The sequence below is a fragment of the Perna viridis genome, chromosome 15 (genome assembly GCF_037379345.1).
Source record: "Perna viridis isolate PV_CMFRI_1.1 ecotype Kerala chromosome 15, ASM3737934v1, whole genome shotgun sequence".
Lineage (NCBI taxonomy): Eukaryota > Metazoa > Mollusca > Bivalvia > Mytilida > Mytilidae > Perna > Perna viridis.
Window position 1 is genome coordinate 3,996,639 of NC_142459.1, and position 26,490 is coordinate 4,023,128.

The 26,490-nt window shown below is 35.4% G+C and overlaps 1 protein-coding gene and 16 non-coding genes across 26 annotated transcripts in view; 9 read left to right on the forward strand and 8 right to left on the reverse strand.

Moving 5' to 3' along the window:
• Positions 1-540: 540 nt before the first annotated feature.
• Positions 541-611, reverse strand: Trnag-gcc (transfer RNA glycine (anticodon GCC)). The gene has a single exon. It is a non-coding gene; the product is annotated as a tRNA-Gly (tRNA).
• A 441-nt stretch (positions 612-1,052) lies between these two features.
• On the forward strand, positions 1,053-1,124 carry Trnae-uuc (transfer RNA glutamic acid (anticodon UUC)). The gene has a single exon. It is a non-coding gene; the product is annotated as a tRNA-Glu (tRNA).
• Positions 1,125-1,773: 649 nt separating this feature from the next.
• Trnag-gcc (transfer RNA glycine (anticodon GCC)) lies at positions 1,774-1,844 on the reverse strand. Its single transcript has one exon. It is a non-coding gene; the product is annotated as a tRNA-Gly (tRNA).
• A 441-nt stretch (positions 1,845-2,285) lies between these two features.
• Trnae-uuc (transfer RNA glutamic acid (anticodon UUC)) lies at positions 2,286-2,357 on the forward strand. The gene has a single exon. It is a non-coding gene; the product is annotated as a tRNA-Glu (tRNA).
• A 647-nt stretch (positions 2,358-3,004) lies between these two features.
• On the reverse strand, positions 3,005-3,075 carry Trnag-gcc (transfer RNA glycine (anticodon GCC)). The gene has a single exon. It is a non-coding gene; the product is annotated as a tRNA-Gly (tRNA).
• Positions 3,076-3,516: 441 nt separating this feature from the next.
• Trnae-uuc (transfer RNA glutamic acid (anticodon UUC)) lies at positions 3,517-3,588 on the forward strand. The gene has a single exon. It is a non-coding gene; the product is annotated as a tRNA-Glu (tRNA).
• A 649-nt stretch (positions 3,589-4,237) lies between these two features.
• Trnag-gcc (transfer RNA glycine (anticodon GCC)) lies at positions 4,238-4,308 on the reverse strand. The gene has a single exon. It is a non-coding gene; the product is annotated as a tRNA-Gly (tRNA).
• A 441-nt stretch (positions 4,309-4,749) lies between these two features.
• On the forward strand, positions 4,750-4,821 carry Trnae-uuc (transfer RNA glutamic acid (anticodon UUC)). The gene has a single exon. It is a non-coding gene; the product is annotated as a tRNA-Glu (tRNA).
• Positions 4,822-5,467: 646 nt separating this feature from the next.
• Trnag-gcc (transfer RNA glycine (anticodon GCC)) lies at positions 5,468-5,538 on the reverse strand. Its single transcript has one exon. It is a non-coding gene; the product is annotated as a tRNA-Gly (tRNA).
• Positions 5,539-5,979: 441 nt separating this feature from the next.
• Trnae-uuc (transfer RNA glutamic acid (anticodon UUC)) lies at positions 5,980-6,051 on the forward strand. Its single transcript has one exon. It is a non-coding gene; the product is annotated as a tRNA-Glu (tRNA).
• A 650-nt stretch (positions 6,052-6,701) lies between these two features.
• Trnag-gcc (transfer RNA glycine (anticodon GCC)) lies at positions 6,702-6,772 on the reverse strand. The gene has a single exon. It is a non-coding gene; the product is annotated as a tRNA-Gly (tRNA).
• A 441-nt stretch (positions 6,773-7,213) lies between these two features.
• Trnae-uuc (transfer RNA glutamic acid (anticodon UUC)) lies at positions 7,214-7,285 on the forward strand. The gene has a single exon. It is a non-coding gene; the product is annotated as a tRNA-Glu (tRNA).
• A 7,301-nt stretch (positions 7,286-14,586) lies between these two features.
• On the reverse strand, positions 14,587-14,657 carry Trnag-gcc (transfer RNA glycine (anticodon GCC)). Its single transcript has one exon. It is a non-coding gene; the product is annotated as a tRNA-Gly (tRNA).
• Positions 14,658-15,098: 441 nt separating this feature from the next.
• Trnae-uuc (transfer RNA glutamic acid (anticodon UUC)) lies at positions 15,099-15,170 on the forward strand. Its single transcript has one exon. It is a non-coding gene; the product is annotated as a tRNA-Glu (tRNA).
• A 653-nt stretch (positions 15,171-15,823) lies between these two features.
• On the reverse strand, positions 15,824-15,894 carry Trnag-gcc (transfer RNA glycine (anticodon GCC)). Its single transcript has one exon. It is a non-coding gene; the product is annotated as a tRNA-Gly (tRNA).
• Positions 15,895-16,335: 441 nt separating this feature from the next.
• On the forward strand, positions 16,336-16,407 carry Trnae-uuc (transfer RNA glutamic acid (anticodon UUC)). Its single transcript has one exon. It is a non-coding gene; the product is annotated as a tRNA-Glu (tRNA).
• Positions 16,408-24,123: 7,716 nt separating this feature from the next.
• Positions 24,124-26,490, forward strand: part of LOC148596625 (unconventional myosin-Va-like) — a 75,450-nt gene continuing 73,083 nt past the window's right edge. For 7 of the 10 annotated variants that reach the window (XM_088564004.1, XM_088564005.1, XM_088564007.1 and 4 more), the window contains exon 1: positions 25,842-25,995. In XM_088564004.1, coding sequence (XP_088420130.1) covers positions 25,888-25,995 — 108 coding nt within the window. In that variant the 5' untranslated portion in view covers positions 25,842-25,887. Of the gene's footprint in view, positions 24,301-25,841; positions 25,996-26,490 lie in introns of those variants that run through there. The other 3 variants (XM_088564009.1, XM_088564010.1, XM_088564011.1) reach the window with 1 other exon arrangement.

Genomic DNA, 26,490 nt, shown 5'->3' on the forward strand with positions numbered 1-26,490 from the left:
GTCTATCAGTGGTATTAATCGCACTATCCACCCGAAATCAGTGTGGAATGAACTCATCTCATTCATCGGATTGTTATAACAGTACAAAGTTAAATCATTGGCGTATAGACCGTTGCTAACTATTTTCAAATTCTTCCGAAATATAACAAGACTGTAGACTTGTATCTTGAAGAAACCTGATATAAAAATGTCGATCTCTTTAAGAAACCTGACCATGAAAAATATGCGTGTAGAATATATTAACACGTGCAGTTAATCTGACACTGGTAAACGATCTATCTTATTGTTAGAGAACCGCAGATGTCTTTCTTTGTTTATTCTAATTCTATATGTGTGTTTGTGTGAATACTGCAGGATTAAAAGAAATAGTGCAGTTCATATTATCTTTTTATAGAGACGAACCGTATATACCAAATGATATAAAACAAAATAACACAGAGCGGGTAGTTCAATTTCAATGTTGGATAATAACATCATGAACAATCTGAAGATAACTCAATGTGCCACTACACGTATTGCAAACTAGTAGTAAAAAAGAAATGCATCGGCCGGGAATCGAACCCGGGCCGCCCGCGTGGCAGGCGAGCATTCTACCACTGAACCACCGATGCTTGTACTTAGTTAATGGTAAATACGTACTAATAAGCCGGACATGTGGTTACTAGAGGTCTTGAAAATGGTCAAAAATTATTTCTCAAAGGATCCCATGTGTATGAAATATGCACATACTTATCGAAAAATGTTGCAACAAGTTAAGTACACGTTGCCAATGTTCACTGTATGGTTTAGTAACACGAATGTCGAGTGTGACGGTTCATGGCCCGAGGGTGTATTTCAAATCTCGAAACGATAAATGCCCACTACATCTGTTAAAAGCAAATATAATCTAAGCAGGTACGTAAACTGTGGATGTTACGTACATTAAATACATCTAAATACGGACGTTTCATTCATTATGAATTGATTTGATAATGACTTCTATCCAGCTATCAATCGACGTAAAGTCATGTTGGTTAGCTTTAAATACTCTAACTTCAGACGTTATTAGTAAGTCCGATGTGGTCTAGTGGTTAGGATTTCTGGTTTTCACCCAGACGGCCCGGGTTCGATTCCCGGCATCGGAGCTTCAATTTTTGTCGATTTCTATAGCAATCGTCAAAATATCCCTATAGATAACATAGTTGATCTCACTATAAAAAAAAAAAAAACTAAAAACAAAAGCAATACACGTAAGTCTATCAGTGGTATTAATCGCACTATCCACCCGAAATCAGTGTGGAATGAACTCATCTCATTCATCGGATTGTTATAACAGTACAAAGTTAAATCATTGGCGTATAGTCCGTTGCTAACTATTTTCAAATTCTTCCGAAATATAACAAGACTGTAGACTTGTATCTTGAAGAAACCTGGTATAAAAATGTCGATCTCTTTAAGAAACCTGACCATGAAAAATATGCGTGTAGAATATATTAACACGTGCAGTTAATCTGACACTGGTAAACGATCTATCTTATTGTTAGAGAACCGCAGATGTCTTTCTTTGTTTATTCTAATTCTATATGTGTGTTTGTGTGAATACTGCAGGATTAAAAGAAATAGTGCAGTTCATATTATCTTTTTATAGAGACGAACCGTATATACCAAATGATATAAAACAAAATAACACAGAGCGGGTAGTTCAATTTCAATGTTGGATAATAACATCATGAACAATCTGAAGATAACTCAATGTGCCACTACACGTATTGCAAACTAGTAGTAAAAAAGAAATGCATCGGCCGGGAATCGAACCCGGGCCGCCCGCGTGGCAGGCGAGCATTCTACCACTGAACCACCGATGCTTGTACTTAGTTAATGGTAAATACGTACTAATAAGCCGGACATGTGGTTACTAGAGGTCTTGAAAATGGTCAAAAATTATTTCTCAAAGGATCCCATGTGTATGAAATATGCACATACTTATCGAAAAATGTTGCAACAAGTTAAGTACACGTTGCCAATGTTCACTGTATGGTTTAGTAACACGAATGTCGAGTGTGACGGTTCATGGCCCGAGGGTGTATTTCAAATCTCGAAACGATAAATGCCCACTACATCTGTTAAAAGCAAATATAATCTAAGCAGGTACGTACACTGTGGATGTTACGTACATTAAATACATCTAAATACGGACGTTTCATTCATTATGAATTGATTTGATAATGACTTCTATCCAGCTATCAATCGACGTAAAGTCATGTTGGTTAGCTTTAAATACTCTAACTTCAGACGTTACTAGTAAGTCCGATGTGGTCTAGTGGTTAGGATTTCTGGTTTTCACCCAGACGGCCCGGGTTCGATTCCCGGCATCGGAGCTTCAATTTTTGTCGATTTCTATAGCAATCGTCAAAATATCCCTATAGATAACATAGTTGATCTCACTATAAAAAAAAAAAACTAAAAACAAAAGCAATACACGTAAGTCTATCAGTGGTATTAATCGCACTATCCACCCGAAATCAGTGTGGAATGAACTCATCTCATTCATCGGATTGTTATAACAGTACAAAGTTAAATGATTGGCGTATAGACCGTTGCTAACTATTTTCAAATTCTTCCGAAATATAACAAGACTGTAGACTTGTATCTTGAAGAAACCTGGTATAAAAATGTCGATCTCTTTAAGAAACCTGACCATGAAAAATATGCGTGTAGAATATATTAACACGTGCAGTTAATCTGACACTGGTAAACGATCTATCTTATTGTTAGAGAACCGCACATGTCTTTCTTTGTTTATTCTAATTCTATATGTGTGTTTGTGTGAATACTGCAGGATTAAAAGAAATAGTGCAGTTCATATTATCTTTTTATAGAGACCAACCGTATATACCAAATGATATAAAACAAAATAACACAGAGCGGGTAGTTCAATTTCAATGTTGGATAATAACATCATGAACAATCTGAAGATAACTCAATGTGCCACTACACGTATTGCAAACTAGTAGTAAAAAAGAAATGCATCGGCCGGGAATCGAACCCGGGCCGCCCGCGTGGCAGGCGAGCATTCTACCACTGAACCACCGATGCTTGTACTTAGTTAATGGTAAATACGTACTAATAAGCCGGACATGTGGTTACTAGAGGTCTTGAAAATGGTCAAAAATTATTTCTCAAAGGATCCCATGTGTATGAAATATGCACATACTTATCGAAAAATGTTGCAACAAGTTAAGTACACGTTGCCAATGTTCACTGTATGGTTTAGTAACACGAATGTCGAGTGTGACGGTTCATGGCCCGAGGGTGTATTTCAAATCTCGAAACGATAAATGCCCACTACATCTGTTAAAAGCAAATATAATCTAAGCAGGTACGTAAACTGTGGATGTTACGTACATTAAATACATCTAAATACGGACGTTTCATTCATTATGAATTGATTTGATAATGACTTCTATCCAGCTATCAATCGACGTAAAGTCATGTTGGTTAGCTTTAAATACTCTAACTTCAGACGTTTCTAGTAAGTCCGATGTGGTCTAGTGGTTAGGATTTCTGGTTTTCACCCAGACGGCCCGGGTTCGATTCCCGGCATCGGAGCTTCAATTTTTGTCGATTTCTATAGCAATCGTCAAAATATCCCTATAGATAACATAGTTGATCTCACTATAAAAAAAAAACAAACTAAAAACAAAAGCAATACACGTAAGTCTATCAGTGGTATTAATCGCACTATCCACCCGAAATCAGTGTGGAATGAACTCATCTCATTCATCGGATTGTTATAACAGTACAAAGTTAAATGATTGGCGTATAGACCGTTGCTAACTCTTTTCAAATTCTTCCGAAATATAACAAGACTGTAGACTTGTATCTTGAAGAAACCTGATATAAAAATGTCGATCTCTTTAAGAAACCTGACCATGAAAAATATGCGTGTAGAATATATTAACACGTGCAGTTAATCTGACACTGGTAAACGATCTATCTTATTGTTAGAGAACCGCAGATGTCTTTCTTTGTTTATTCTAATTCTATATGTGTGTTTGTGTGAATACTGCAGGATTAAAAGAAATAGTGCAGTTCATATTATCTTTTTATAGAGACGAACCGTATATACCAAATGATATAAAACAAAATAACACAGAGCGGGTAGTTCAATTTCAATGTTGGATAATAACATCATGAACAATCTGAAGATAACTCAATGTGCCACTACACGTATTGCAAACTAGTAGTAAAAAAGAAATGCATCGGCCGGGAATCGAACCCGGGCCGCCCGCGTGGCAGGCGAGCATTCTACCACTGAACCACCGATGCTTGTACTTAGTTAATGGTAAATACGTACTAATAAGCCGGACATGTGGTTACTAGAGGTCTTGAAAATGGTCAAAAATTATTTCTCAAAGGATCCCATGTGTATGAAATATGCACATACTTATCGAAAAATGTTGCAACAAGTTAAGTACACGTTGCCAATGTTCACTGTATGGTTTAGTAACACGAATGTCGAGTGTGACGGTTCATGGCCCGAGGGTGTATTTCAAATCTCGAAACGATAAATGCCCACTACATCTGTTAAAAGCAAATATAATCTAAGCAGGTACGTAAACTGTGGATGTTACGTACATTAAATACATCTAAATACGGACGTTTCATTCATTATGAATTGATTTGATAATGACTTCTATCCAGCCATCAATCGACGTAAAGTCATGTTGGTTAGCTTTAAATACTCTAACTTCAGACGTTTCTAGTAAGTCCGATGTGGTCTAGTGGTTAGGATTTCTGGTTTTCACCCAGACGGCCCGGGTTCGATTCCCGGCATCGGAGCTTCAATTTTTGTCGATTTCTATAGCAATCGTCAAAATATCCCTATAGATAACATAGTTGATCTCACTATAAAAAAAAAAACTAAAAACAAAAGCAATACACGTAAGTCTATCAGTGGTATTAATCGCACTATCCACCCGAAATCAGTGTGGAATGAACTCATCTCATTCATCGGATTGTTATAACAGTACAAAGTTAAATGATTGGCGTATAGACCGTTGCTAACTATTTTCAAATTCTTCCGAAATATAACAAGACTGTAGACTTGTATCTTGAAGAAACCTGGTATAAAAATGTCGATCTCTTTAAGAAACCTGACCATGAAAAATATGCGTGTAGAATATATTAACACGTGCAGTTAATCTGACACTGGTAAACGATCTATCTTATTGTTAGAGAACCGCAGATGTCTTTCTTTGTTTATTCTAATTCTATATGTGTGTTTGTGTGAATACTGCAGGATTAAAAGAAATAGTGCAGTTCATATTATCTTTTTATAGAGACGAACCGTATATACCAAATGATATAAAACAAAATAACACAGAGCGGGTAGTTCAATTTCAATGTTGGATAATAACATCATGAACAATCTGAAGATAACTCAATGTGCCACTACACGTATTGCAAACTAGTAGTAAAAAAGAAATGCATCGGCCGGGAATCGAACCCGGGCCGCCCGCGTGGCAGGCGAGCATTCTACCACTGAACCACCGATGCTTGTACTTAGTTAATGGTAAATACGTACTAATAAGCCGGACATGTGGTTACTAGAGGTCTTGAAAATGGTCAAAAATTATTTCTCAAAGGATCCCATGTGTATGAAATATGCACATACTTATCGAAAAATGTTGCAACAAGTTAAGTACACGTTGCCAATGTTCACTGTATGGTTTAGTAACACGAATGTCGAGTGTGACGGTTCATGGCCCGAGGGTGTATTTCAAATCTCGAAACGATAAATGCCCACTACATCTGTTAAAAGCAAATATAATCTAAGCAGGTACGTAAACTGTGGATGTTACGTACATTAAATACATCTAAATACGGACGTTTCATTCATTATGAATTGATTTGATAATGACTTCTATCCAGCTATCAATCGACGTAAAGTCATGTTGGTTAGCTTTAAATACTCTAACTTCAGACGTTTCTAGTAAGTCCGATGTGGTCTAGTGGTTAGGATTTCTGGTTTTCACCCAGACGGCCCGGGTTCGATTCCCGGCATCGGAGCTTCAATTTTTGTCGATTTCTATAGCAATCGTCAAAATATCCCTATAGATAACATAGTTGATCTCACTATAAAAAAAAAAACAAACTAAAAACAAAAGCAATACACGTAAGTCTATCAGTGGTATTAATCGCACTATCCACCCGAAATCAGTGTGGAATGAACTCATCTCATTCATCGGATTGTTATAACAGTACAAAGTTAAATGATTGGCGTATAGACCGTTGCTAACTCTTTTCAAATTCTTCCGAAATATAACAAGACTGTAGACTTGTATCTTGAAGAAACCTGATATAAAAATGTCGATCTCTTTAAGAAACCTGACCATGAAAAATATGCGTGTAGAATATATTAACACGTGCAGTTAATCTGACACTGGTAAACGATCTATCTTATTGTTAGAGAACCGCAGATGTCTTTCTTTGTTTATTCTAATTCTATATGTGTGTTTGTGTGAATACTGCAGGATTAAAAGAAATAGTGCAGTTCATATTATCTTTTTATAGAGACGAACCGTATATACCAAATGATATAAAACAAAATAACACAGAGCGGGTAGTTCAATTTCAATGTTGGATAATAACATCATGAACAATCTGAAGATAACTCAATGTGCCACTACACGTATTGCAAACTAGTAGTAAAAAAGAAATGCATCGGCCGGGAATCGAACCCGGGCCGCCCGCGTGGCAGGCGAGCATTCTACCACTGAACCACCGATGCTTGTACTTAGTTAATGGTAAATACGTACTAATAAGCCGGACATGTGGTTACTAGAGGTCTTGAAAATGGTCAAAAATTATTTCTCAAAGGATCCCATGTGTATGAAATATGCACATACTTATCGAAAAATGTTGCAACAAGTTAAGTACACGTTGCCAATGTTCACTGTATGGTTTAGTAACACGAATGTCGAGTGTGACGGTTCATGGCCCGAGGGTGTATTTCAAATCTCGAAACGATAAATGCCCACTACATCTGTTAAAAGCAAATATAATCTAAGCAGGTACGTAAACTGTGGATGTTACGTACATTAAATACATCTAAATACGGACGTTTCATTCATTATGAATTGATTTGATAATGACTTCTATCCAGCTATCAATCGACGTAAAGTCATGTTGGTTAGCTTTAAATACTCTAACTTCAGACGTTTCTAGTAAGTCCGATGTGGTCTAGTGGTTAGGATTTCTGGTTTTCACCCAGACGGCCCGGGTTCGATTCCCGGCATCGGAGCTTCAATTTTTGTCGATTTCTATAGCAATCGTCAAAATATCCCTATAGATAACATAGTTGATCTCACTATAAAAAAAAAACAAACTAAAAACAAAAGCAATACACGTAAGTCTATCAGTGGTATTAATCGCACTATCCACCCGAAATCAGTGTGGAATGAACTCATCTCATTCATCGGATTGTTATAACAGTACAAAGTTAAATGATTGGCGTATAGACCGTTGCTAACTCTTTTCAAATTCTTCCGAAATATAACAAGACTGTAGACTTGTATCTTGAAGAAACCTGATATAAAAATGTCGATCTCTTTAAGAAACCTGACCATGAAAAATATGCGTGTAGAATATATTAACACGTGCAGTTAATCTGACACTGGTAAACGATCTATCTTATTGTTAGAGAACCGCAGATGTCTTTCTTTGTTTATTCTAATTCTATATGTGTGTTTGTGTGAATACTGCAGGATTAAAAGAAATAGTGCAGTTCATATTATCTTTTTATAGAGACGAACCGTATATACCAAATGATATAAAACAAAATAACACAGAGCGGGTAGTTCAATTTCAATGTTGGATAATAACATCATGAACAATCTGAAGATAACTCAATGTGCCACTACACGTATTGCAAACTAGTAGTAAAAAAGAAATGCATCGGCCGGGAATCGAACCCGGGCCGCCCGCGTGGCAGGCGAGCATTCTTTTTTTTTTATCATTTATTAAAATTATAATACATACAATACAATAAAAACGGAATCGGACAATCCCCGAAATCCGCTATCACAGTGCTAAATATTAAATACTATAATGTGGAGCTTATCTTGTACATCTGTGAGGGATTCCATCATTGATGTAATTAATCCAATGTCTTTATTTACTTGTATAGTATTGAGTGTTGGGTGCAGAAGTTATCAGTGCCGTCTATTGGTTTCTTTGTATATAAAAAATAATCCGGAACCAATAGAAGACCCTGTCCATATGCATGCACTATCCAGGGGAGATCACAACTGTGGTCTCATTAAAGTCATAATTACTTAAGTTATTCTTCTTTGTATACTGAACCATAGCAGCGGGCAATTTTGACTTGTACTGTCACCCTGATTCTAAGAAGTTTTGGGGTGTTATCATTAGTCACCTTTTTTAATATGTATATATGACTAAAACCCTTTAGAATTCTTTCAGGTGTTATTATTAGTCACCCTCATAAAGTTACATATGTACCGTTACATTTTACTCGTAAATTTAATGTGTATACACGGCTAACTTAAATACTCTTTAATATATTTAAGGGTGTTATCATTAGTCACCCTGGTGCAAATGTAAATAATAGATGGAAAACCTCATTTGTACTGTGTTTAAAATATTACAACACACCATTGAAAATATTTCATATGTTCTAAATAACATCGAAATTAATAGTTTTGAAGCCCACTCTTAATATGTATTAACCACAAAGGAGGTACACAACACTGCAAGCCAAACCAACAAAAGTCATTTTCACATGTTATAGCCCGAAATAAACTACAGATAGAATTTTCGATGTTTTCACAGCCTTATGTAATCATTCGTGACCACATTTGCATAAGTATCATTGCATTCATTCAATTGGTTAGAGGGAAAATAGATATAATCTACAGTCCCAGAGTAACTATTAACGTCATTTCTATGTGTTCATACTATTCATGTACGTGTATGTGTAAATTGTAAAGTTATCCATTTTGTTTACTGTACACTGTGTAGATAAAAGACAACGACTACCAATCAACTAAATGCAACAAAGTATATCACCATCGGCCCGCACCAGACTTAGTCGAACCTAACGATAGGTGGCAAGCGTCTCTCTACCGACCAGTAAATAAGCAAATTCCGTGCAGGGCAATGACTAATGTACCAACTAAAATTTAAATAATTAGAACCCAAAAACTGCCAGACTGAAGTCTACCTCCCCAGTAGCTACAGAAATAAAACTACCTTATCATTCTGTATTTTCAATAGTGTGTTGTTTCGTAAAAAATATTTTTCAAAAAACCACATTTGATTTTTCATCTTATAAAATGAATATGCGTACTCTACATACTTCTGCATTGTGTACTTAAATAAACGTAAAGTATCCAAGTTTTTACCTTTAAAAACGAGAATATTCCTAACTTTAAAAATGCACAATCTAGCAATACTTAATAAAAAGTTCAAAAAATGAACATTTACTATGTTGGAAGACCTCAAATAGCCAAAATATATCAGTTCGTCATAGTTGATCATGTTTACAATATCAGGTGGGACATTAATAAATATGTTATGTAATAAATCTTTCAGGTAATCATGTACTGATTTTAATTTCGTACAAAAAATAAACAGGTGTGCTAAATCCTCAGTACAATACCCGCACGCTTTACATGTATTGGTATCTACCTGACTAAATTTAGACAGTTTATCAAGTGTGAAAATTGCTCTATTAACCAGCCTATAATTCAAACAATGAAGATCTGGACAAAGTCCCACCTGATTGGCTACTGAGTACACTTGTCTAAAATTGATCGATGGAAATTTCTCCGCCCACTTTAACTCAGAGGTCGGTTTTTCAAAGAAAGTAGACATGAAGAGTTTGTATATTTGTTTTGTTACAGCCGTTAATAATGGAATTTCTGCATTATTTTCAAAGCAAAGCATTATTTGTGGGACGCAATTAGCATTGACCGGATTGTTATGTCGGAGCAATATTTTCCATTCGTCAGGAATACAACGCAATATCTTGTTAAAAGCGGATTCGATTGTGTATGGTTTTTCGTCCGGAAATCTACGATGAATAATTTCTACTATCGCATCAGAAGTGAAAAATCCAGGAATGAATTCATAACACACATCCTTAATTTGAATCAAACCGGCTTGTGCAAAGTCGTCAAAAAGAAGCATCTTACCGTTGTGTGTTATTTTCGGGTTACAAAATATCGGATTACTGTAGGCATGTTGAACTTCAATTTGAAATTTCAACTTGGATTTTATTCTGTAAAAAGCTGCAAACATCTCCTGATAATAAAGAGGCAACCTTTTCAGCTGAGCAGAATTCAAAAATGTGTACACAATATTCTGCTTAAGATTCATGTGATCAATTTTGAAAATAAAATAATCTAGTGTTACTTTCCAAATGGATGTACAATCAGGATCTAAATATTTCCGGAGAAATTTTATCCGGAATGCTTGCATCTTTATAAAAATATCAGGAATATTTAACCCACCGGAAAGTTTTTCACCAACTATAGTTTGATATTTCACTAAATGCGCTTTGTTTTGCCACAGAAACTTCATGACGGCTACTCGAAGTTCATTTTTTACATATTCCGGTAGCGGACAAACTGTGAGAGTATAGTAAAACCGTGATATAATTAACGATGTCAAAACCGTGGCTCGACCGGGTAATGTTAAATCTCGTTTTAGCCAAAAAAATAAAATAGTTTTTATTTTCTTAAGCTTGTCTCTCCAGTTGAGGTCGTCACACGCATTTCGGTTTTTACCAACGTAAATGCCTAGCACTTTTGTAACATCTTCACATCTTTGTATTTCTAATTTATTTAGCTCGTTATCAGATAATGTTCCGGACCCGAGACACATAATTTCTGATTTTTGCTTGTTGATTTTCGCACCGGACGCATCACTATAAAGTTTCAAAACATTGAAAACTTCATCTATCGAGTTTTTGTCACTTGTGAAAATATTCGTGTCATCTGCGTGTTGAAATATTCGCGCTTCTCTTTCAGATTTCGGAATTGTTACTCCTCGTATAGTTTGATTTTTTGCTATGGCTTGTCCTAGTGGTTCTGCGGCGATAACGTACAATAACGCGGAAAGCGGACATCCTTGTTTTATAGAATTTTTAAGCTTAACATACTTAGTCAAGAAGCCATTGCATTTGACACTACTGTTAACATTTTTGTAAAATATTTTAATCCACTCTATAAATTTTGGACCAAAGCCAAATTTCTGTAAAACAAGAAAAAGGTAATCATGATCAACTTTATCAAAGGCTTTCTCTTGGTCTACTTTGATCAGATATGCTTCTAAATTATCGTTTTCAATTATTTCTATCAGATCTCGAATACTCGAAGTCGTATCAGCAATATCACGACCTAAAATACAACACGTTTGGCTATTCGATATTAATTTAGGCAGAACGAATTTTAGTCGGTTCGACATGATGCGAGCCATTATTTTGTAATCAACGCATAATAAAGAAATCGGTCTGAAATTCTTTAATGAATTTTTATCACCTCTGTTTTTATAGATTAAGGTTATAACCCCATGTCTCATTGATCTAGTCATAATCTGCTCTTCTTGAATAATACTAAATATTTTCATAAAAATATTTTCAAACAAATGATAAAACCTGCAAAAAAATTCCGCAGTTAAACCATCCGGACCCGGCGATTTATTTTTTGTCATACTAAATAGTGCCGTTTTAATTTCGTCGCAAGTAAAATCAGCTTCTAAATTTTCCATATCATTTTCCGGAACTTTTTTGGTAATAAAATCTAAAATCTCATGTGCGCTATTCTTGTTAATGTGCGTACAGGAATACAACTCCTCATAAAAGGACCTCACTTCTTCTAAAATTTGTTCAGTTGTATTTACAATGATACCTTCTTTTGTTTTCAACTCTTTGATAGCATTACTTTTTTGCTTATATTTTTCAAGCTCTAAAAAATACTTAGAATTTTTATCACCTTCAATAGCCCAGTGAGCTTTAGAGCGTAATATAGCTCCTTTGCAGATTATGTCCTCGTAACTTTTAAGTTTTAATTTAATTTCTTCAAATTTATTTATATCAACCTCTTCATCATTTGCCACAGCAAGAGAGAACTTTTCGAATTCTCTTTGAATTTTAAAATATTCCGATCTTTCGGCACGCTTTTTATCTTTTGAAACTACTTTAGATAGTTGTTTAATCTTAAATTTTAAATTATCATACCAAATCAGTGGCTCGTCATCATATAGTCTACACTGTTTTTCAGTTTCTATTAATTTCTCAATTTTTAAAACAAACTCTTCATCATTTAACAGTGTGTTATTAAACACCCATAATCCTGGACCTCTCTCAACTTCACAAAATTCTATACTTAAAACTACTAAAGAATGATCACTGAAAGTGCTGTGCTTATGATAAATATTTTTGACAAAAACAGAAAAAGATTTTGGAATAAAGATGAAGTCAATCCTACTCTGAATGAGAATATTTTGAACCACTCGGCGCCAAGAGTACACTCGAGCATTTGGATTCCTTGAGCGCCATACATCATAAAGGTTGAAATTGTCACAAAATTTACTAATAGATTTATAAGCTTTGTCTTCAGTGTGTTGTGATCTGCCACACCTATCAAGTGTTGACATAGATGTATTCAAATCCCCCAACAGAATGACATTTTCGGGGTCAGATAACTTATCTAATATGCTGTCAAAAAACTTGCTCCTCTCAAGGACTAAATTAGGAGCATAACAATTAACAATATCAAAAACTTTGTCATTCTGGTGAAGCTGTATTTGAATACACCTACCATCGAAACCCTGTATATATTTTACTTCATTTTCTATTTTTTTGCTTATTAAAAAGGCCACACCTTGTCTGTGAATATCACTACATGAATGAAATATTTGACCACTCCAGAACTTAGACAAATTCTCAATTAAATCTTCTGACCAAAAAGTTTCTTGTAACCCTACAACATCATAATAATTTTCAGAACAGTAAGTACATAACTGCTGAAATTTTGACAGGTCTCGAAGACCATTTACATTGAAAGAAACAATACTTATCATCTGAAAGATAATAATAAATTGAAAAAGATTTACTTGGATGAATTTGATTCTGTTAATTTGTTTCTGGGATCCATTCTTATCTTTTTCAATTCATCTTTCGAAAACTTTGGACCATTCACCAATCTTTTGCGGCGAATTTTCACCATATTCACAGCCAACTCCTCATCAGTCATCTCAGTGTCACTATTTATACCAGAGGGGGCAGAATTAGTGTGATGAGGAGGGGATTGTGAAGTAGAGGGGGGAGGGCTAGTTGATTTTTCATTACTTTTTTTAACAGGTAAATCAACAAAAGAGTTATTGTCTAATTGTTCCGTCTGATTTCCACCAGAGGCCATCAGGTTTAGTTCCTCGTCAGATTGTCCATTATCATCACCATTTTCTCCAGATTTATGTGTATCATCATGATTGTTATCATTTATGCTCTCATCATGTTCATTTGTAACAGGATCATCATCTTTTTCTCTACCATTAGCAACATCAACATCATCATCTTTGATATCATCATACTCATCATCACTGCCTATCTCATCTTTTTCGACATTCTCATCAGTGTCGATCTCCTCATTATCATCATTGTTTTGGGACTCATGTGTGTCATCGGGCCAACTGGGGCACTTACATCTCGTCACATGCAGATTACACTTACTACATGGAGGAGTGTTACAAAATCGGGCTAAGTGCCCAAGCCTTAAACACTTGAAACATCTGTTTTCTGGACATTTCGAAAACACATGATCGGTTTCAAAGCATTTGGTACAAACTTTCCTCTGATTATCGTGTGTCACACGAATATACTCAAACGAGTTAACACCTGTTGGTAATTTCATCGTGTAAGGGAGGCTTTTAATTTCATTGTTAAATTTCACCACAACATACCTCGTGCCATTTTCCACTTGAGTGCCTGGGTGAACGTTTCGTCTCATCGATGACTTCAATTCAAGGCCAAGATTAACTAATTTATCTGTTATTTCCGAGTCTGCAACGTAGTGCGAAACATTGAAGAAACTAACAACTTTTTGCTCGGAAAAAATCTGTTTGGGTTTAAAAGATTTACTTTCAACCTTAAAACCAGTATCAACCAAAAGTTCCACAGCATCAGTTTGTTTGAGTGTTATTTCAAAGAAATTACCGCTTTTTGGTACACACGCTTCCACCATTCCCTCCCCAACTTCCTTTTCAATACTTGCAATGACATCAGCTGCCTTTATACGTTTATTATCACCAACATCAACTGACACTGTGTGTTCCTTCAGTTTTCGGGTTTTGGAACGGGGCTCCCCCCTTTCACCCGACATGGTGAGGGGAGGGCTAAACTGTCACAAAATGTCAAAATATGGACAAATAAAGGTTCTATACTTCACCAATAATGACACTAAATCAATACATGGACCAACCATCAACTGATGGCTGGTTTTAAACAGCAAAAACTTCGGATTTTCTCTCAGCTAAATCAGGTACGTCCGCTCACCTTGAAAGCTTAACCGGAAGTTGAAATGCATCGGCCGGGAATCGAACCCGGGCCGCCCGCGTGGCAGGCGAGCATTCTACCACTGAACCACCGATGCTTGTACTTAGTTAATGGTAAATACGTACTAATAAGCCGGACATGTGGTTACTAGAGGTCTTGAAAATGGTCAAAAATTATTTCTCAAAGGATCCCATGTGTATGAAATATGCACATACTTATCGAAAAATGTTGCAACAAGTTAAGTACACGTTGCCAATGTTCACTGTATGGTTTAGTAACACGAATGTCGAGTGTGACGGTTCATGGCCCGAGGGTGTATTTCAAATCTCGAAACGATAAATGCCCACTACATCTGTTAAAAGCAAATATAATCTAAGCAGGTACGTAAACTGTGGATGTTACGTACATTAAATACATCTAAATACGGACGTTTCATTCATTATGAATTGATTTGATAATGACTTCTATCCAGCTATCAATCGACGTAAAGTCATGTTGGTTAGCTTTAAATACTCTAACTTCAGACGTTTCTAGTAAGTCCGATGTGGTCTAGTGGTTAGGATTTCTGGTTTTCACCCAGACGGCCCGGGTTCGATTCCCGGCATCGGAGCTTCAATTTTTGTCGATTTCTATAGCAATCGTCAAAATATCCCTATAGATAACATAGTTGATCTCACTATAAAAAAAAAAAAAAACCTAAAAACAAAAGCAATACACGTAAGTCTATCAGTGGTATTAATCGCACTATCCACCCGAAATCAGTGTGGAATGAACTCATCTCATTCATCGGATTGTTATAACAGTACAAAGTTAAATGATTGGCGTATAGACCGTTGCTAACTCTTTTCAAATTCTTCCGAAATATAACAAGACTGTAGACTTGTATCTTGAAGAAACCTGGTATAAAAATGTCGATCTCTTTAAGAAACCTGACCATGAAAAATATGCGTGTAGAATATATTAACACGTGCAGTTAATCTGACACTGGTAAACGATCTATCTTATTGTTAGAGAACCGCACATGTCTTTCTTTGTTTATTCTAATTCTATATGTGTGTTTGTGTGAATACTGCAGGATTAAAAGAAATAGTGCAGTTCATATTATCTTTTTATAGAGACGAACCGTATATACCAAATGATATAAAACAAAAAATAACACAGAGCGGGTAGTTCAATTTCAATGTTGGATAATAACATCATGAACAATCTGAAGATAACTCAATGTGCCACTACACGTATTGCAAACTAGTAGTAAAAAAGAAATGCATCGGCCGGGAATCGAACCCGGGCCGCCCGCGTGGCAGGCGAGCATTCTACCACTGAACCACCGATGCTTGTACTTAGTTAATGGTAAATACGTACTAATAAGCCGGACATGTGGTTACTAGAGGTCTTGAAAATGGTCAAAAATTATTTCTCAAAGGATCCCATGTGTATGAAATATGCACATACTTATCGAAAAATGTTGCAACAAGTTAAGTACACGTTGCCAATGTTCACTGTATGGTTTAGTAACACGAATGTCGAGTGTGACGGTTCATGGCCCGAGGGTGTATTTCAAATCTCGAAACGATAAATGCCCACTACATCTGTTAAAAGCAAATATAATCTAAGCAGGTACGTAAACTGTGGATGTTACGTACATTAAATACATCTAAATACGGACGTTTCATTCATTATGAATTGATTTGATAATGACTTCTATCCAGCTATCAATCGACGTAAAGTCATGTTGGTTAGCTTTAAATACTCTAACTTCAGACGTTACTAGTAAGTCCGATGTGGTCTAGTGGTTAGGATTTCTGGTTTTCACCCAGACGGCCCGGGTTCGATTCCCGGCATCGGAGCTTCAATTTTTGTCGATTTCTATAGCAATCGTCAAAAATATCCCTATAGATAACATAGTTGATCTCACTATAAAAAAAAAAACCTAAAAACAAAAGCAATACACGTAATTGTAAGTCTATCATTGGTATTAATCGCATTATCCACCCGAAATCAGTGTGGACTGAACTCATCTCATTCATCGGATTGTTATAACAGTACAAGGTTTAATCTGGAGGTGAAGGCGTACAGTTTTCAGTGAAAGATTACACAAAGTATGTATCTCTGATAAGCATGGACTACGAACGGAAGAATGGACTATGTCAAGCGTTTTCAGGACCTTCTTTCTCCTTTGGTTACGAAGAGAAAGTCAAAGTACTCGGATACTGAATCAATTCATATAGATTTTTTGCATTTTTACGCGACGATTTCCTCAAATTGCAAAACTAGTGATAGGATAAAGGTAAGAACGTGGAGCGATTTTTAAAGTATCTGAGCACAAGATTCAAGATTATTGTTGTAAATTCGAAATATTGAGATTTGGTTTAAATACACCATTATGATTACGGATGGACTTCAAATCATCTTTTTTTTAAATTCCACCAAAATTTACGTGCCCCTGTTTCCGTAATATTCTAGTTTGTTGACAGTTTACATGGAACACCTAGCTGAATGAACATTTTACTCTCCGACATACTGCGTAATTGAACTACAAACTACTTGTTCGTCATTTGCAGTTTCAAACTGTCTGTCAAATCGTTCAAACTAAAGACACAATTATTGAAATAAATCATGTTCGGAGGATTATGTAGCCCTCAACTAGCTGTAGTTCAAGTCCTACAAATTGTCGGACAAACACATAATTATGTGTCCTGTAAAAGCGCTTAGTTTCTGGCAATATTCATAATTGCAGTTTCAGAGACATCACATGGCCAATTAGCCAAATAGAATGATATTACAAAAAGCAGTATCGCCAGAACACAGACTGATACTATGTACCGTTCGAAGGAAAATTGCTTTAAAAAATCCTTTACTATCTAGGCATCTTTTTATCTTATTTGTCATCCGGGCTTCCGAGGCGGTCACCGTACGATTAAGATCAGAACACAATTTGTTTTCAACCTAGCTGCCAGTTTTTAGTTTGTTTATTGTGCGGTTATCGTTTTATTATTTTTTTCTCCGTTCCGAGGGATATATTATACTTGATTAGAATTCGAATAAGTTCTTGTTACACCTCGTACATTTATAAATGTACTTTAATATAAACGTTCAAGTCTTTTTAATCACTTTTTTTTATTATTATTCTTTTCCCGAAATAAAAGCGGAAAACCACACCAAATATACTACATACTAGACTACGGATGGCAGGTCTGGTAGTGTTCTTAAGTAGTTATTTGACCTCCTACTTTTGCGGAAATGTTTATGCATTACCTGTGCAAAAATCTACCCACTGCAGCTGAGGCCCCATTTGAGCAGTCTGGATCAGTTGCTTCTACGTTGTACCCACTCTAGAAGAATATTTCTTAACCTCATTTTTTTGCCTGCGCCCCAACTAATCCTGGATCCGCCCCTGAACACTCAACTGTCCTATGAAAATCCGGATATATTCACACAATTTTTTGTTTTGTTTTTTTTTATGACCAAACGGTTCGTATATGATGTCTGTTGTGACACAGATAAAGACATGGTCTGGCCTGTACATACTCAAAATAGAATAATTTTGGAATAATGTAAATGACCAAATTATGTAATGTGACTGTGATGTCATCAACCTATTTTTGCTGCTTTATTTCTTAAATTTGATACTAAAATTTGATTAAAAGGAATAGCTGCTACATTTTTTGACCTATTTGAAATAACTCCAATGCCTGTGGTGCACCCTTGAAAATAACCTTCTACACATATTATTTATAGTGTGCAACAGGGGCACTGAGGTTATTTCACTCACAGACCGAAACAATATCACAATCATTCCTTAAATAACTGATTTCTTTTTAGATCGGCTCTAGCTGCAAGTGACACAGTTACCTGTCGTTTATAATGATGACATTTGATATTATTACTACAACGTAAGAGGTTGGAATTCCGTTCCTCCATACCCCAACCTCTTAGTTCCGAGCGCCATATTGCATACGGCTCGTTCCGACATTCTTTGAAATAAGCAGAATTATTGTAAAATATTTACCATTTAAAACATTTTATACAATTTCTTTCCCATAACACGGGAGAAGGTGAAGAAACTGAAGAGAAACAAATGACCCACCTGATTAGAAAATCCAGCAATCCTAGAAATCCTTTGTAAAAGCAGTTTGCACTTCATATTTGGTTTTTAGCTTTTTGAATATGTAACTCCTGTTGGTAAAATTACGGATTTTAAAATTTGTAAAACGAACATATCAAATTAACCAACGAATTGCCTTTACCAACTTTTAGTTCGTTTTGTAAAAAATATATTGTATTCCTTACAATTAGTGACCTAATTCAAAATGGCTGGTCGTTTTGATAACTGTCTTCAATACAAATGTTTTCTAGGTATTTAACAAAACAAAATAGGATTTTTATCGCTTGATTTCCGATAGATTCAACTTCTTTTATAGAAATAAAAGACTTAAAATATTTTAAAACACATGTTTAGCTAATTCACATTTGCGGCGGTTTCAACATGACAGATGCTAGAGGTTAGGGTCAGAAAATAGCTTGCCAACCAACCTGTAGCTCTGCTGGAGTAGAGATGCATTTTGTTTTGAAATGTTTTAGAAATGAGGATTTTCATGGAAAACATTTATATTATAATCTATATAGATATTTAGCTCTGGTAAGACGAAAGATCTTTGTAACATCAGTTTGGTAAATCCATACATTGCTATTGTGAGTGTCGTATGATCTGCTGTTACACTCTGGTGTGAATGTATTTTTCCTGAGATTGTTCAGTTTGTTTACAGCAGTCAGTATAATAATTTCGGTGTCATATAAAAGAAGGACATCTCAGTCGTTAAACCAACAGTTACTGTAACTTATATGAAATAATGAGTTATACAAAGTGGGAATACGGGTGGTTATACCCCCCAAATATTTTATTCGTGCCAAGTCCAACTTATTTTTAACATCAGGGCAAGATTATTTATTTCCATTTTACTGTATGATGTATGTGAACAAGGGTTAAAAAAAATTCTTTATTTCTAGGAGGTATGTAGGCCAGAATATTTATTTTCACCTTCCCCTACATTTCACAAAAAGGGGTCTTCATGCAGAACTCATGAAAAATATAATATCAGTAAGTTACAGTGACCATTTTATGTAAAAATGAAGGAAATATAATTCACTGCAAAACACAAGCTCATTCGTGTAGATTTGATGTGCATTTTTTTCACAGCAACATAACACAAGTCCACTAAAACTAGTGTAGGACTATTTTCGCCGTGAACCACGCCTCATAAATTGGTATTAAAACTTTAAAATTCTCATGGATGCCGTGGAGGACTATCCAAGAAATTGGATATAACGAGAACAAGGCGACATTGACTCACTGTCAGAGTGGGTAAATGCTGTGAGTTCTTTACTTTTTAAACGTATGAAAGTTTTAATTAGGTCAGAGTGTATCAACACGACATCAGTTTTAAAAGACCCTGATGTAGCAAAAACATTGTCTACATGACATATATGTTGTCGTATCCGTAGACAAAGCCTATAACAACGTCGTTTTTTTCTGCAAAAAAAATATTACATCCAATATTTATACTTTGTAAAAATGTCCAGTCGGATGGCTTTTTTCAACATACGACCGGCAATCCAATCGGAACAAATTGTGCTCCAATACTCGCCGACCTACTCCTTCACTCTTATGAGGCTGACTTTATAGCTGAGCTAATCCAAAGGAAGGAACATCATTTAACAAGATCCTTTGATCTCAGTTTCCGCTATATAGATGATGTATTATCGTTAAAAAAATCCTAGTTTCGGGGATTTTATACATCGAATCTACCCAAATGAACTTGAGATAAAGGATACTGCAGTCACTGTAAAGTCAGCCTCATATCTTGACCTACAATTGGAGATCGATGGAAAAGGAAAATATTGACTAAACTATATGACAAACGCGATGACTTTTCATTCTGTATTGTCAACTTTCCTTTAAGCTATGGCAACATCCATTCGGCACCTACGAACTTTATGGTCGTCATCATTAACTCGTGGATCGTTTTACGGTGTATCCATGTGCACCATGAGAACCGATTTATTCAACGTCTCAAAGTTTTCCTTTCCTCTTGCGTCCACCCCAGACTTGACTTTTTTATTAGCAGCTCGGCTGGTGTTTCTAGAAAAACAGATGACACTCATCCTACCGGGGTATCCAGTCCATTCTCCTAGTTTTCATCGGAGTCAGAGTTGCTCGTTTACTTTTTTTGCTTTGTATGTATTATTTTGGTTATTTTATGTTCTTTGTTGTCTGTTTTTCCTGTTTGATCTTTGTCCCCGATTTACATTCTTTTGAATTAAAAGTTAAATCTGAGGCAAAGTTTCATTAGCTATGTGTAAAATAATCAATATTTGAAACCTAAATTTCCATCATGCGTCAGATGTACTATGTCATTATATAACGTTATTTTTCAAAAAAAGGAAAATGAAAAGTAAACAAATTGTACCATAAATTTCAATTACCAGAGTATATATTTTATTTTTTCATAACATTGCATAATGCTCAATTATTCAGTATTTTCTGGCATATGAAGAAAATAGAAAATTGGCTTCGGCAGCATGGGAGGTTAACAAGTATATATGTAAGTACGTGTATATACTAGTATAGTCATATTTAAGTAATAAAGAAACAAATTTAAAATATACGTGTTTTACTTTTTAAAGAAAATTATTAATATTTTAGTTGGTTCACGTCGCCCCTGCCTAGTATGTACTAAGCAGACTCCAGGGAAAAGATCAAGAGTCCGCACATTTTGCCTTGATTGCGATGTAGGACTTTGCCTAGGATATTGTTTTCGGATATACCATAAGTGTCAGAACTATTCCACACACAGAAGAGGAAATCCAGAGGAATAGAACAAATAAATTACATAATCTATAAAACTTTCCAATTTTCATTTACCATGTTGGTGTGTACTATGTTCTTTATTACCAACATGTATTATACATTGTGTATACAGAAATATTTGAACAAGTTTCTCTTTTTTGAAGTATTTCGTATTCAGTCAGTGAAAAAAAGGTACGTGATTTTCTAGGCATTTGTTTTGTGACGTCGGAAGTAGGACAATGAAAAATAAACATACCAGAGCATATACTTTATTTATTTCACAAAATATCTAACATAATGCCGAATTATTCAGTATGTTCTGGCATAGGAAGTACATAGAAAATTGGCTTTGGCAGTAAGATGATTACTGTTCTTTGTTGTGTATGCCTTCTTCCATTGTCTGGTCTTTGTTTTAGTATATAAATTGTTGTTAAAGTTGTATCATAAGTTTTAATGATTTAAGAAAAAAAAATCGATTTTTTGTTCTGCAGACACAAGTCGACTTACAAACAGTGAAGTAAGAATGTCCTCCACCATGTCCGAGTTGGAACATACATACGAGCTTTTGGACATGAAATATCTAATTCAACATCGCCTGAGTAAAGACAGCGAATTCTGGACCTCCCTGATCATGGCTGATGTCAGAAAGCTAGACCATTATAACAAAGTCTGGCAGGAAGGGACAGAGTTAGAAAGAGTTAAAGAGATCAGAAATCTGGGTCGTCACGTTGGTATGTATACGTAGGTCCTTGGTATTGAGTGAAGAAATCTTGATTTTAAGAAAACTGTATGCTATATTATGCATTTGTAAAAAATAAAAAAAAATAAAATTAATTATTATAGGAAGTAAACGAACAAGGATTTGTTCAACATGTTTTGGAAAAGTTTTGACTCTTATATACTAACACCGAGAACAGCAGCCTGAGTAGCAATGATGAGTCTAAATTGAACAATTGTCAAGGTGATAACGGAGATGCAAAGTTGAGCTGGGCCGAGCGAGTCGAGCTTGCAGAGCAAGTAAAGATAGAGATGGGAAAAGAAGTCACTCTTGGGGAAGGTGTTGCTTACTCTGTTGGTATCAGCTGGGTAGACCAAGTTGAGGCCGTTTATCAACTAGAGATACATATGATCAATTAAATGAGCAGCTGAACAGGTGGAGAAAGCAGAGAAACTTGAAGCTGAACAGGTGGAGAAAGCAGAGAAACTTGAAGCTAAACAGGTGGAGAAAGCAGAGAAACTTGAAGCTAAACAGGTGGAGAAAGCAGAGAAACTTGAAGCTGAACAGGTGGAGAAAGCAGAGAAAATTGAAGCTGAACAGGTGGAGAAAGCAGAGAAACTTGAAGCTAAACAGGTGGAGAAAGCAGAGAAAATTGAAGCTGAACAGGCGGAGAAAGCAGAGAAAGCCAATTATAAATGAAAAGTTAATCATTTATATCTGTGGCTCTTGATAGTTCAATAAGTCATGACCATACACATTTTGCCATCCTATTTCAATTCCTTTCAAATTATAATTTATATTTTTTCTTTTTCTTAATGATTTTTACGATGTGTTGTTCTTATTCAAGCTGAAGTATTTTCCCACAGTTGTAGCTACTAAAAATTTCATAAATTTTCCCGTTCCTTCGAATTCCATATTTTCTGATGTCTTTTGACTACATGTAATTTGATTTATTATGAATTACCTTTACTTTTATTTATTTGCTATTATAGTTACTGCAGTCGTATTTTCTTTGTTATTGAGTATTGTATATTATGACCTTTCAGTATAAAAAGTACCTCTATTATTTAATTGCTAAGTGGTTGTTACATACAAAAACGGACCCGGACTCTCTTGTCTTTGATAAATGTCATTTGTGATTTGTTATTTAGGACGTGCTGAAAATAGAGGATAGTCCTATACAAATGAAATTGGTGATTTATACATGCGAATAAAGAATCTCAAACTGAGGCTTTCATCAAATCCTAGAGTTTGTCTTCAAATCTTCAATTTCAAGTGATTTGATTGGTCGGTATCTGAGCATCCTCCCAAGTCAGGGTTTTGAGTTCATCTTCGCTCCCTCAAAGCGAAGGTAAACTCAAAACCCTGACTTGGGAGGATGGTATACTACTTGATTATTGTTCATCTAAATTTAACAAGTGTAAATGTAAACCTAAAATCTACACGTGAGTATGAAGCCAAACAAGCAAAGTAGAAATGAATATTAAGTCAAAGTTGTAAAATAAAATATACTTTGAAGACAGAGGAATGAAATAATAAAACCACAGGCTTTGCATGAGTCTAGTTATAAACCGGATTTATTTTAGAATAACGCATGCGACATTATACTACACGCGTTTGGAGCTATCAGCGCGGTAGGGAGATTTCAGAAGCATATATTTTACATACTAAAAATAAAGAAATAAAAGAAAAATAAATTAAGAAATAAGTATGAAACAAAATGAATAAAAAGTATATTTTATTCATTGCGGTACCCCATATTAGGTGATTACTTATTTTCAATCATTTATATATCATTAAACTTTTATCGAAAATGAATATAAGAGAGCACTGCACGGTCAAATACTGGCTCAATTAGCTGGCTTTCTATTTTTAGTAACACTTATCAGTGTCCATATCGACGAAAGAAGTCGAAGCTTACCGAAGACATCTTAATCATCTAAACGTTTAACATGCACCTACAGGTCGTTTTGAAATGACAGGTGAAAAAGCTTCCACGTAACACGGATATTGTGATAATATTCGGTGGGTGGAAAGAGGCCCCGGAGGTCATCCTTCTGCAGTTATCAACAAATGAAAAGACTAATCATTCAGTATTTATAGAAGTGGAAGTCATTCTTTTTCTCTTTCAACCCGGGAACTACAAGAATGACTGCCAACGAACTCTATGTCAAGGTAAAAATTTCCAGAATTGCGAGGAAATCGGAGGACAGGATGTTGTTTACACTTGTCACTACTGTCTGTTGTCTATCTCTTTTGACAGATTCCCTGAAAAAAGACTAAGCTATTATCTTTATGATCACACGTGGAGTCTCCAAACCGGTCAAGATTAAGTGATTTGCCCACGGTACAGTCTTTAACAAGTGATAATAAATCCTGCCCCTGGACAAACTGATAAGTATCTGATCTGTACATGTAGGCTTGTAGCTACTTTACAGTGCAGCTCTGGTGATGTATTCCTTGCTGTAACTGAGTTCCTGTTCTGGCTGTGAGATGTATAAAACATTTTTAAAAGTCCAAAGCCTATAGAAAACGGAGGTTATTTAACACAGAATTTTTTCCCATAATATTAGTGTGCAACTTACTGACATACTTTTCAAGGAGTAGTTCTCATCAACAAATTTTTTGTCCTCCCTTGTGAAACAATTTCAGAAATTTAAGAAAAAATGTTTTACAGATTGCTGATTTTTCTCTCAGAAATTGGCTATCTGACAAGGATTTTCATTGAGGAATAAAATTTTAGCAGATTAGTGAGAGTTTCTTTTTACTTGAATATTGCGAGATCTACCCTTTGACCATAAAGTTCCTTGTATGCTCTAGGCAGAACTAGATATAGTAGCCTGCCCGCCAGCCCAAGACTGGCCATTTTTAGCAAAATATAAATAGCCATATAGTAAATATGCACAAGATTTTGCCCCTTTGTAGCAAATTTAGGGGCAATTTTTGAAAGATGGGGTCATAAAAATATGTATGAGTAGATTCCATCTTGTATTAAACTTCTAAGCGTGTTTTGATTATTGTTGTTCTTTTTGCAGGTACTTGTTCTGAAGTTATTTAGCTTTATTGCAAGTATTCAAGTAAAACTTTTGATGTGCCACTTATATATGGTGCAATGTTTAAGCGCTGTTAGATGGTAAATTTGCGTCAGTGGCGCAGCCTGGAATGAACACTGCATGTGTAAAGATAATTTATCTTACATAAATAGCATTAGGGTTTTCTGGGAAACAGAAATTAATAGCTGGCAGCCTGCTCATACGGTATTTGATTTCATTGATCACAGAGCCACAAAGTAGTTAAATGTAACACACAAAACAACTACAAATGTACATGTACTTGTATTTGACATTACAGTACATTCATGTATAATCATGTATTTACTACAATGTCTAGTCTTGGTGTTAGGGAGATTTGATTCATGTATGTGGATAGTAAGAAAAGGATGTATTTAAGATACTGATATTCACCCAGACGCCTATTTATAAATACATGTACATGTGCATGCACTACCTGCCCTCATATTCAAAACCAAGATAAAACTAAAGACTTACATGTACATTTACTACTGCACTGTTGCATTTTGCTGTGCTTCATTGCCGACTGAAGACTACATGTACCATGTCACTGTGTGTGAAATTAATAACTTAATATGGATAGTTAAAGAGAAATCATATTTTGGTAATTACCACTAATTTGGATGAATACCATGACATTTCCTTAATGTGTAAGTTCATGTTTTGTTGTAAAATTTTATGTTAAGAGAAAATGGCAGACTTTACAAAGTATCGTCAGAAGGATTGTGACGGTATTTATGGAAGATTTAATTTTCAAGGTTTCTATGGGAACAGAGATGTTGAACAATTATATGTAAAGGTTTGTTGCTTGATTGATTGAATAGATTTTAACTTTCCAATAAGGATGTTTTGTTTTTGATACCAAACTTAATGTTATCATACTTAATGTTTGAATGGTTAAACCATGAGACCTGTAGTTGCTCAATGTACAAACATTATACATCACTAGGTGGCTAGGGATGGATCTAGATATTTTGAAAAGGGTTGGGTAGAGAGGTTTTGGGATTTTTCTTGCTCAGTATTGCCCAAATTTTGCATTAAATTGACATTTTTCTTTTTTTTTTATTAAAAGGACCATCCCCCCTGTCCAACCTGCAACCCCCTGGGTCTGCCACTATATATTGTCACCATTAAGATTTTGTTCTCTATACAAAATTTACTTGTAACACATACATAGTGTAGTTCTAACCTGATAGTCTGGTCTGTGCATGTTATTGTTTGAGCTTCCCTGCAGGGATAAAAGTTGGCAGTCCCGCTGTAGCCCGTGACTACTAGATTTTGAGCTGGGCTACCA